The following is an 11,911-nucleotide window of genomic DNA, read 5'->3' on the forward strand; positions in this document are numbered from 1 at the left end:
TACTGGCTCCCAAAATGTAGCTACCAGCTCCTAAAACGTGGTTACTGGCCCCAAAATTTGGCTACTGACTCCTAAAACAGGGCTACTAGTTCCTGAAACGTGGCTACTGACTCCCAAAATATGGCTACCAGCTCCTGAAATGTGGCTACCGGCTCCAAAACGCGGCTACCGGCTCTGCGCACGATGGCGTTCTTCTTGGCCATGCGCCGCGTGCCCAGCGCCAGGCACGTCGTGATCACGGCCGGGAGCCCTGCGGCCAGCGGCAACCTCAGACCCGCGGCCACCGGATCCGCCCGGGTGGCTACCGGATCTGTGGGGTGGCTACCAGCCCGTATGGACCTACAGATGACCACCATGACCCCATAGGTGGCCACCATGACCCCATACATGGCCACCGTGGCCCATACAGACCTACAGATGACCACCATGGACCCACAGATGGCCATCATGACTCCAGAGATGACCACCATGTCTCATATAGGCCTACAGATGACCACCATGGGCCCACAGATGACCACCATGACCCCATACATGGCAACCATGACCCCATAGATGGCAACCATGGCCCATGTAGACCTACAGATGACCACCATGGACCCACAGATGGCCATCATGACCCCATAGATGACCACCACAACCCCATAGATGGCCACCACGACCCCATAGATGGCCACCATGACCCCATAGATGGCCACCATGGCCGATATAGCCCTACAGATGACCACCATGACCCCATACATGGCCACCATGACCCATATAGACCTACAGATGACCACTACGGACCCACAGATGACCACCATGACCCACAGATGACCACCATGACCCCATAGATGACCACCATGACCCCATACATGGCAACCATGACCCCATAGATGGCCACCATGGCCCATACAGACCTACAGATGACCACCATGGACCCACAGATGGCCATCATGACCCCATAGATGACCACCACAACCCCATAGATGGCCACCATGACCCCATAGATGGCCACCATGACCCCATACATGGCCACCATGGCCGATATAGCCCTACAGATGACCACCATGACCCCATAGATGGCCACCATGACCCATATAGACCTACAGATGACCACTACGGACCCACAGATGACCACCATGACCCACAGATGACCACCATGGACCAATAGATGACCACCATGACCCCATACATGGCAACCATGACCCCATAGATGGCCACCGTGGCCCATGTAGACCTACAGATGACCACCACGGCCCCATAGATGACCACCACAACCCCACAGATGGCCACCACACCCCACCCAACCCCTCCCCAGGAGCCCAAGGGGCCACCTCCTGACCTTCAGGGATGGCGGCCACGGCCAAAGCGATGGCGATCTTGAAGTAGTAGATGGCCACCATGACCCATACAGACCTACAGATGACCACCATGGACCCACAGATGGCCATCATGACCCCATAGATGACCACCACAACCCCATAGATGGCCACCATGACCCCATAGATGGCCACCATGACCCCATACATGGCCACCATGGCCGATATAGCCCTACAGATGGCCATCATGACCCCATAGATGACCACCACAACCCCATAGATGGCCACCATGACCCCATAGATGACCACCATGACCCCATAGATGGCCACCATGACCCATATAGACCTACAGATGACCACTACGGACCCACAGATGACCACCATGACCCACAGATGACCACCATGGACCAATAGATGACCACCATGACCCCATACATGGCAACCATGACCCCATAGATGGCCACCATGGCCCATGTAGACCTACAGATGACCACCACGGCCCCATAGATGACCACCACAACCCCACAGATGGCCACCACACCCCACCCAACCCCTCCCCAGGAGCCCAAGGGGCCACCTCCTGACCTTCAGGGATGGCGGCCACGGCCAAAGCGACGGCGATCTTGAAGTAGTAGATGGCCACCATGACCCATATAGGCCTACAGATGACCACCATGGACCCATAGGTGGCCACCATGACCCCATACATGGCAACCATGGCACATGTAGACCTACAGATGACCACCATGGGCCCACAGATGACCACCATGACCCCATACATGGCAACCATGACCCCATAGATGGCAACCATGGCCCATGTAGACCCACAGATGGCCATCATGACCCCATAGATGACCACCATGGACCCATAGATGGCCACCATGACCCCATAGATGGCCACCATGACCCCATACATGGCCACCATGGCCCATGTAGACCTACAGATGACCACCATGGACCCACAGATGACCACCATGGACCCATAGATGACCACCATGGACCCATAGATGACCACCATGACCCCATAGATGACCACCATGACCCCATACATGGCAACCATGACCCCATAGCTGGCCACCATGGCCCATGTAGACCTACAGATGACCACCATGACCCCATAGATGACCACCACGCACCCACAGATGGCCACCACGCCCCACCCAACCCCTTGTCCCCCCCCCCAGGAGCCCAAGGGGCCACCTCCTGACCTTCAGGGATGGCGGCCACGGCCAAAGCGACGGCGATCTTGAAGTAGTAGATGGCGCCGCGGATCCAGGAGCCGCCGTGGACGGGGTCGTTGAAGTGGCCGATGTTGATGAGCCACACGGCCACGCAGATGAGCGAGATGACCTTGGAGAGCTGCTCCCCGAACTCGTCCAGCTTCTGCTGCAGCGGCGTCTTGTCCTGCTCGGTGGCCGCCATCTCGTCGCGGATCTTCCCGATCTCCGTGTTCACCCCCGTGGCCACCACGATGCCGACGGCTTTGCCGGCCCCGATGTTGGTGCCCTGGGGGAGGGGGGAGAGGAGGGAGGGGGTTATGGGGGGACATAGGGGGGGACAGGAGGGACGTGGGGGATGTGGGGGGACATGAGGGACATGGGGGACATGTGGGGGGACATGGAGGGGGACGTGGGGGGACATGGGGGACATGTGGGGAGACACATGGGGGGACATGGGGGGGACATGGGGGACATGTGGGGGGACATGGGGGGGACATGGGGGGGACATGGGGGACATGTGGGGAGACACATGGGGGGACATGGGGGGGACATGGGGGACATGTGGGGGGACACAGCGGGGGACACAGGGGACATGGGGGGACATGGGGGGGGACACAGGGGACATGGGGGATGTGGGGGGACATGTGGGGGGACACAGGGGACACGTGGGACATGGGGGACACATGGGGGGACATGGGGGGACACAGGGGATGTGGGGGGACACGTGGGGGGACACAGGGGACATGGGGGGACATGAGGGACATGGGGGATGTGTGGGGGGACGTGGAGGGGGACGCGTGGGGGGACATGGGGGGACACAGGGGATGTGGGGGGACACAGGGGATGGGGGGGACATGGAGGGGGACATGGGGGATGTGGGGGGACATGTGGGGGGACACAGGGGACACGTGGGACATGGGGGGGACACGTGGGGGGACATGAGGGACGTGGGGGATGTGGGGGGACACGGGAGGACACAGAGGACGTGGGGGGACATGGGGGGGACACAGGGGACACGTGGGACATGGGGGGGACGTGGGGGGGACGTGGGGGATGTGGAGGGACACAAGGGGGCAGGGGGTGACAGAGGTGATAGGAGATGACACAGGTGACAGGGGGGCACAGGAGGTGGCAGGAGGTGACAAGGGGGTGACACAGGTGACACAGGTGACAGGAGATGACAGGGGGTGGCAGGAGGTGACACAGGTGACGGGGACAGGAGGGTGACAGGAGGGTGACAGGAGGGTGACAGGGTGACACAGGTGACAGGAGATGACACAGATGACAGAGAGGGACAGGAGGTGACAGAGGTGACAGGAGGTGACAGGGGGTGGCAGGAGGTGACAGGAGGTGACAGGGGGTGACACAGGTGACAGTGGGGTGACAGGGGGTGACAGAGGTGACAGGAGGTGACAGGAAGTGACACACGTGACAGAGGTGACAGAGGACAGGAGGTGACAAGGGGGTGACACAGGTGACAGAGGTGACAGAGGTGACAGGAGGTGACAGGAGGTGACAGGGGGTGACAAGGGGGTGACAAGGGGGTGACAAGGGGGTGACACAGGTGACAGGGAGGGACAGGAGGTGACAGGAGGTGACAGAGGTGACAGAGGTGACAGAGGTGACAGGAGGTGACAAGGGGGTGACGCAGGTGACAGAGGTGACAGAGGTGACAGGAGGTGACAGGAGGTGACAAGGGGGTGACGCAGGTGACAGAGGTGACAGAGGTGAGAGAGGTGACAGAGGTGACAGGTGCCAGGTGTCCCTCACGGAGAAGAGCATGTTCTTCTTGTCCTGGTTGACCGCGCGGGGGTCGGGGACGGGCTCCGTGTGCTTGATCACAGACACCGACTCGCCTGGGGGACACGGGGACACCAGTGACCTCCCAGTGACACCAGGGACCTCCCAGTAACACCAGTGACACCAGTGACACCAGGGACACCAGGGACACCAGTGACCTCCCAGTGACACCAGTGACCTCCCAGTAACACCAGTGACACCAGTGACCTCCCAGTGACACCAGTGACACCAGTGACCCCCCAGGGACCCCCCAGTCCCCCCCAGTCCCCCCCAGTCCCTCCCAGTCCCCTCCCAGTCCATACCAGTCCCTCCCAATCCCCTCCCAGTCCCTCCCAGTCCATACCAGTCCTCCCCAGTCCCCCCCAGTCCCTCCCAGTCCCTCCCAGTCCCCCCCAGTCCCCCCCAGTCCCTCCCAGTCCCTCCCAGTCCCCCCCAGTCCCTCCCAGTCCGTACCAGTCCCCCCCAGTCCCCCCCAGTCCCTCCCAGTCCCCTCCCAGTCCCTCCCAGTCCCCCCCAGTCCCTCCCAGTCCATACCAGTCCCTCCCAATCCCCTCCCAGTCCCTCCCAGTCCCTCCCAGTCCCCCCCAGTCCCCCCCAGTCCCTCCCAGTCCGTACCAGTTCCCCCAGTCCCCCCCAGTCCCCTCCCAGTCCCTCCCAGTCCCCCCCAGTCCCTCCCAGTCCCTCCCAGTCCCTCCCAATCCCCTCCCAGTCCCTCCCAGTCCCTCCCAGTCCTCCCCAGTCCCCCCAGTCCCTCCCAGTCCCCCCCAGTCCCTCCCAGTCCGTACCAGTTAGGATCGACTGGTCGACCCGCAGCGTCGTGGATTTGATGGAGATGATGCGGATGTCGGCCGGGACCTTGTCACCCACTGGGGGAACTGGGCGTTACTGGGAGCCACTGGGACTTGTACTGGGACCTACTGGGGCTTACTGGGACCTACTGGTGGTTACTGGGATGTACTGGTGGTTACTGGGACCTACTGGGAGTTACTGGGACGTACTGGGGGTTACTGGGATCTCCTGGGGGTTACTGGGATGTACTGGGGGTTACTGGGACGTACTTGGCATTACTGGGATGTACTGGTGGTTACTGGGACCTACTGGGAGGTACTGGGACGTACTGGGGGTTACTGGGATGTACTGGGGGTTACTGGGACGTACTGGGGGTTACTGAGACCTACTGGGGGTTACTGGGACGTACTGAGCGTTACTGGGATGTACTGGTGGTTACTAGGACCTACTGGGAGTTACTGGGACGTACTGGTGGTTACTGGGACGTATTGGGGGTTACTGGGACGTACTAGGGGTTACTGGGAGCTACTGGGGGTTACTAGGATGTACTGGGGGTTACTGGGACGTACTGGGGGTTACTGGGAGCTACTGGGGGTTACTGGGACGTACTGGGGGTTACTGGGACCTACTGGGGGTTACTGGGATGTACTGGGGGTTACTGGGACCTCCTGGGGGTTACTGGGATGTACTGGGGGTTACTGGGACCTACTGGTGGTTACTGGGACGTACTGGGGGTTACTGGGACCTACTGGGAGTTACTGGGACGTACTGGGGGTTACTGGGATGTACTGGGGGTTACTGGGACGTACTGGGGGTTACTGAGACCTACTGGGAGTTACTGGGACGTACTGGGGGTTACTGGGATGTACTGGTGGTTACTGGGACCTACTGGGGGTTACTGGGATGTACTGGGGGTTACTGGGACCTACTGGGAGTTACTGGGACGTACTGGGGGTTACTGGGACCTACTGGGGGTTACTGGGACCTCCTGGGGGTTACTGGGATGTACTGGGGGTTACTGGGACCTACTGGTGGTTACTGGGACGTACTGGTGGTTACTGGGACGTACTGGGGGGTACTGGGACCTCCTGGGGGTTACTGGGATGTACTGGGGGTTACTGGGACCTACTGGGGGTTACTGGGACATACTGGGGGTTACTGAGAGCTACTGGTGGTTACTGGGACCTACTGGGGGTTACTGGGACGTACTGGGGGTTACTGGGACGTACTGGGGGTTACTGGCACCTACTGGGGGTTACTGGGACGTCCTGGGCCCCTCCAGGGTGTTTCTGGGGGCTCCTGGAGCACCGGGGGGGGGTCCCTCAGCCGCCATCTTGGCAACGTCCCCGTGTCCCCCCCCACCCGCCATTTTGGTGACGTCCCCGTGTCCCCACGTCCCCCCGCGTCCCCTCAGCCGCCATTTTGTGGCCGTTCCTCTGTCCCCGCGTCCCCTCAGCCGCCATTTTGTGGCTCTTCTGTCCCCCGCGGTGTCCCCTCTGTCCCCCCCCCGGTGTCCCCTCACCCGCCACCTCGGCGATGTCCCCCGGGACGAGGTCGCGGGCCTTGACGCGCTGCACGGCCTTGCGGTCGGCGCGATAGACCTTCCCCATCTCGGGCTCGTACTCCTTCAGCGCCTCGATGGCGTTCTCGGCGTTGCGCTCCTGGGGGGACACCGCGGGGACGTTGGGGGACACCGCGGGGACACCGGGGGGGGCGTCAAGGGGACGTTGGGGACGTTGGGGGACACCACGGGGGCATCAAGGGACGCCAAGGGGAGGTCAAGGGGATGTTGGGGACGTTGGGGGACACCATGGAGACGTCAAGGGGACGTCAAGGGGATGTTGGGGACATCGGGGGACACCGTGGGGACACCACGAGGACACCGCGGAGACGTCAAGGGGATGTTGGGGACATTGGGGGACACCGCGGGGACGTTGGGGGACACCGCGGGGACATCAAAGGGACGTCACGGGGAGGTCAAGGGGATGTTGGGGACGTTGGGGGACACCGTGGGGACGTCAAAGGGACGTCAAGAGGACATTGGGGACATTGGGGGACACCGTGGGGATGTTGGGGACACTGTGGGGACATCAAGGGACATCAAGGGGACGTCAAGGGGATGTCAAGGGGACGTTGGGGACGTTGGGGGACACCGTGGAGATGGTGGGGACATGGTGGGGACATCAAGGGACATCAAGGGGATGTTGGGGACATTGGGGGACACTGTGGGGACACTGCGAGGACACCACGGGGACATCAAGGGGACGTCAAGGGGATGTTGGGGACATTGGGGGACACCACGGGGACATCAAGGGGACGTCAAGGGGACGTTGGGGACATTGGGGGACACCGTGGGGACGTCAAGGGGAGGTCAAGGGGATGTTGGGGACATTGGGGGACACCGTGGGGACGTGGGGGACACCATGGGGACATTAGGGGACATCAAGAGGATGTCAAGGGGACGTTGGGGACATTGGGGGACCCTGCAGGGACACCGTGGGGACATCAGGAGATGTCAAGCAGACATTGGGGACATCAGGGGACACGACAGGGACATCGGGGACACTGAGGGACAGCAAAGGACACCAACGGCCCCTAAATGTCCCCAAACGTCCCCAAAATGTCCCCAAACGTCCCCAAATGTCCCCAAATGTCCTTAAATGTCCCCAAGTGCCAAAATGTGCCCAAATGTCCCCAAACGCCCCCGAGCGTCCCCAAAATGTCCCCAACGCCCCCAAAATGTCCCCAAGTCCCCCCAAATGTTCCCCTAAATGTCCCCAAATGTCCCCAAACGTCCCCAAATGTCCCCAACGCCCCCAAAATGTCCCCGAATCCCCCCAGAACGTCCCCGAGTCCCCCCAAATGTCCCCAAATGCCCCCACAAGTGTCCCCAAGTGTCCCCAAATGTCCCCAAGTGTCCCTAAAATGTCCCCAAGTGTCCCCAAAATGTCCCCAAATGCCCCCCGTGTCAAGTGTCCCCAAATGTCCCCAAACGTCCCCAAGTGTCCCCAAAATGTCCCTGAATCCCCCAGAACGTCCCCAAGTCCCCCCAAATGTCCCCCCAAGTGTCCCCAAATGTCCCCAAACGTCCCCAAGTGTCCCCAAAATGTCCCCAAATGCCCCCCAAGTGTCCCCAAATGTCCCCAAGTGTCCCCAAATGTCCCCAAGTGTCCCCAAAATGTCCCCGAGTCCCCCCCAAATGTCCTCAAATGTCCCCCCAAAAGTGTCCCCAAGTATCCCCAAGTGTCCCCAAGTGTCCCCAAAATGTCCCCAAATGTCCCCAAACGTCCCCAAACGTCCCCAAATGTCCCCAACGCCCCCAAAATGTTCCCGAATCCCCCCAGAACGTCCCCGAGTCCCCCCAAATGTCCCCAAATGCCCCCACAAGTGTCCCCAAACATCCCCAAGTGTCCCTAAAATGTCCCCAAGTGTCCCCAAAATGTCCCCAAATGCCCCCCCGTGTCCCCAAGTGTCCCCAAATGTCCCCAAACGTCCCCAAGTGTCCCCAAAATGTCCCCAAATGCCCCCCCAAGTGTCCCCAAATGTCCCCAAGTGTCCCCAAGTGTCCCCAAAATGTCCCCGAATCCCCTCAGAATGTCCCCGAGTCCCCCCCAAATGTCCTCAAATGTCCCCCCAAAAGTGTCCCCAAGTGTCCCCAAAATGTCCCCAAATGTCCCCAAACGTCCCCAAGTGTCCCCAAAATATCCCCAACGCCCCCAAAATGTCCCCGAATCCCCCCAGAACATCCCCAAGTCCCCCCCAAATGTCCCCAAATGCCCCCCCAAGTGTCCCCCCAAATGTCCCCAAGTGTCCCCAAATGTCCCCAAGTGTCCCCCCGTTACCTGCCAGACGCCCACCACGGCGTTGGCCACGAGGATGAGGAGGATGACGAAGGGCTCCACGAAGGCCGTGATGGTCTCCTCCCCCTCCTCGAACCAGGCCAGCACCTGGGGGGGGACACGGTGACACCGCGGGGACGAGGGGGGGGGGGAGGTGGTGGCAGCTGTCCCCATCCCCCCCCCCCCCCCCCCCCCAGGCAGCTGCCGCCACCCGAGATGTCACCGGATCCCCCCGAGGTCACCCCCAAGGACACCGACTGCCCCTCCCCCCCCCCCTTGTGGTGTCACCGTGTGTCCCCTCCCCCCCCCCCCCCCAACAATGGCCCCGGGACCCCCCAAAATGTCCCTAAACGTCCTCAAAATGTCCCCGCTCCCCCCGAAATGTCCCCAAATCGCCCCCCAATGACCCCGAATCCCCCCCAACCCCCCCCCAATGTCCCCGTGTCCCCCCCAACATCCCCCAATGTCCCCAAATCCCCCCTAAATCCCCCCAAATCCCCCCAAACCCCCCCATGTCCCCCCACGCTGTCCCCAACGCCCCCCCGATGTCCCCAATGTCCCCCCCCATGTCCCCGTGTCCCCCCCAACGTCCCCAAATCCCCCCCAAACCCCCCCATGTCCCACCCATGTCCCCCCCCCGATGTCCCCAACGCCCCCCCCGATGTCCCCAATGTCCCCCCCTGTCCCCCCCCATGTCCCTGTGTCCCCCCCAACATCCCCAAATCCCCCCTAAATCCCCCCCAAACCCCCCCAAATCCCCCCAGGACCCCCCAAATCCCCCCCAAACCCCCCCATGTCCCACCCATGTCCCCCCCCCGCTGTCCCCAATGTCCCCCCAATGTCCCCAACGCCCCCCCCGCTGTCTCCAATGTCCCCCCCATGTCCCTGTGTCCCCCCCAGCGTCCCCAAATCCCCCCTAAATCCCCCCAAATCCCCCCAAACCCCCCCATGTCCCCCCCATGTCCCCCCCCCGCTGTCCCCAACGCCCCCCCCAATGTCCCCGTGTCCCCCCCAACGTCCCCAAATCCCCCCTAAACCCCCCCAAATCCCCCCATATCCCCCCCAAACCCCCCCCATGTCCCCCCCCATGTCCCCCCCCACTGTCCCCAACACCCCCCCCCGCTGTCCCCAACGCCCCCCCCGATGTCCCCAATGTCCCCCCCTGTCCCCCCCATGTCCCCGTGTCCCCCCCAACATCCCCAAATCCCCCCTAAACCCCCCAAATCCCCCCCAAACCCCCCCATGTCCCCCCCCATGTCCCCCCCCAATGTCCCCAACGCCCCCCCCGCTGTCCCCAATGTCCCCCCCCATGTCCCCCTGTCCCCCCCAACGTCCCCAAATCCCCCCTAAATCCCCCCCAAACCCCCCCAAATCCCCCCTAAACCCCCCAAATCCCCCCCAAACCCCCCCATGTCCCCCCCATGTCCCCCCCCACTGTCCCCAACGCCCCCCCAATGTCCCCGTGTCCCCCCCAACGTCCCCAAATCCCCCCTAAACCCCCCCAAATCCCCCCTAAACCCCCCAAATCCCCCCCAAACCCCCCCCAAACCCCCCCATGTCCCCCCCCGATGTCCCCAACGTCCCCCCCGATGTCCCCAATGTCCCCCCCCCATGTCCCCGTGTCCCCCCCAACGTCCCCAAATCCCCCCTAAATCCCCCCCAAACCCCCCCAAATCCCCCCTAAACCCCCCAAATCCCCCCCAAATCCCCCCATGTCCCCCCCCCGCTGTCCCCAACCCCCCCCCAATGTCCCCAATGTCCCCCCCAACGTCCCCAAATCCCCCCTAAATCCCCCCCAAACCCCCCCAAATCCCCCCAAATCCCCCCCAAACCCCCCCATGTCCCCCCCCCCGCTGTCCCCGACGCCCCCCACTCACGAAGGAGATGCAGGCCGCCAGCAGCAGGATCCGCACCAGCAGATCCTCGAACTGCTCCACCACCAGCTCCCAGATCGTCTTCCCTGGGGGGGGGGGGGGGGGACACACGGATTTGGGGACAATTCAGGCCCTTTTGGGCACTTCGCGGAGGTCGCTCGGGGGTCAAAGGGCACCGGGGAACCCCCAAAAGGTGTCACCCCCCCCCCCCATGACAAGGACTCACCCTCCTCCGCCGGCAGCTCTGTGGGGACAGATTGGGGGGGGGGGGTGAGGGGGGGGGGACACCCCAATGTGCCCCCCAACACCCCCCCCATGTCCCCCCAACCCCCCCATGTCCCCCCAACCCCCCCATGTCCCCCCCCGCCCCCCCTTGTCCCCGCCTCACCCCAAATCCCCCCCCCCCCCCGTACCCCCTTTCCCCGCCCCTTTCCCCCCCCAAACCCCCCCCCAGATCCCCCTTGGCCCAACCCCCCCCCGGCCCCAAACCCCCCGTACCCACATTTTTCCCCCTTTTTCCCCATTTTCCCCCTTTTTCCCCATTTTTCCCCTTTTTTCCCCATTTTTCCCCCTTTTCCCCATTTTTCCCCATTTTTCCCCCTTTTTCCCCATTTTTCCCCTTTTTTCCCCCTTTTTCCCCATTTTTCCCCCTTTTTCCCCATTTTCCCCCCTTTTTCCCCCTTTTTCCCATTTTCCCCCTTTTTCCCCATTTTCCCCCTTTTTCCCCATTTTTCCCCCTTTTTCCCATTTTCCCCCTTTTCCTCTGTTTTTACCCATTTTTGCCCCCATAGCCCCTTTTTCCCTCCTTTTCCCCTTTTTTTCTTTTCCCCCCTTTTCCCCCCAACCCCCTTTTTTCTGCTTTTTTCCCTTTTTTCCTCCTTTTTTCCTTTTCCCCCAACCCCCTTTTTTCCCTTTTTCCCACTTTTTTCTCATTTCCTCCCCCAAACCCCTTTTCCCCTTTTTTCCTCTTTTACCCCTTTTTCCCCACTTTTATCACTTTTCCCCCCAAAACCCCTTTCCCCCCCTTTCCCCCCCACCCCCCTTTTCCTCATTTTCCCCCAAAAACCCTCTTTTTCCCCTTTTCCTCCCTT

At 61.9% G+C, this 11,911-nt stretch overlaps 1 protein-coding gene across 1 annotated transcript in view; it reads right to left on the reverse strand.

The window, feature by feature from the left end:
* The window catches only part of ATP2A1 (ATPase sarcoplasmic/endoplasmic reticulum Ca2+ transporting 1), a gene marked incomplete at its 5' end in the record, with an annotated part of 31,022 nt that extends 19,958 nt beyond the window's left edge, over positions 1–11,064 (reverse strand). The window contains 7 exon segments of the mRNA XM_074858004.1: positions 2,507–2,804; positions 4,289–4,374; positions 5,104–5,184; positions 6,630–6,768; positions 8,950–9,054; positions 10,824–10,906; positions 11,047–11,064. Of these exon segments, the coding sequence (XP_074714105.1) occupies positions 2,507–2,804; positions 4,289–4,374; positions 5,104–5,184; positions 6,630–6,768; positions 8,950–9,054; positions 10,824–10,906; positions 11,047–11,064 (810 nt within the window).
* Between the last annotated feature and the right edge of the window lie 847 nt (positions 11,065–11,911).

This window comes from Strix uralensis, unplaced genomic scaffold (genome assembly GCF_047716275.1).
Source record: "Strix uralensis isolate ZFMK-TIS-50842 unplaced genomic scaffold, bStrUra1 scaffold_470, whole genome shotgun sequence".
Taxonomy (NCBI): Eukaryota; Metazoa; Chordata; class Aves; order Strigiformes; family Strigidae; genus Strix; species Strix uralensis.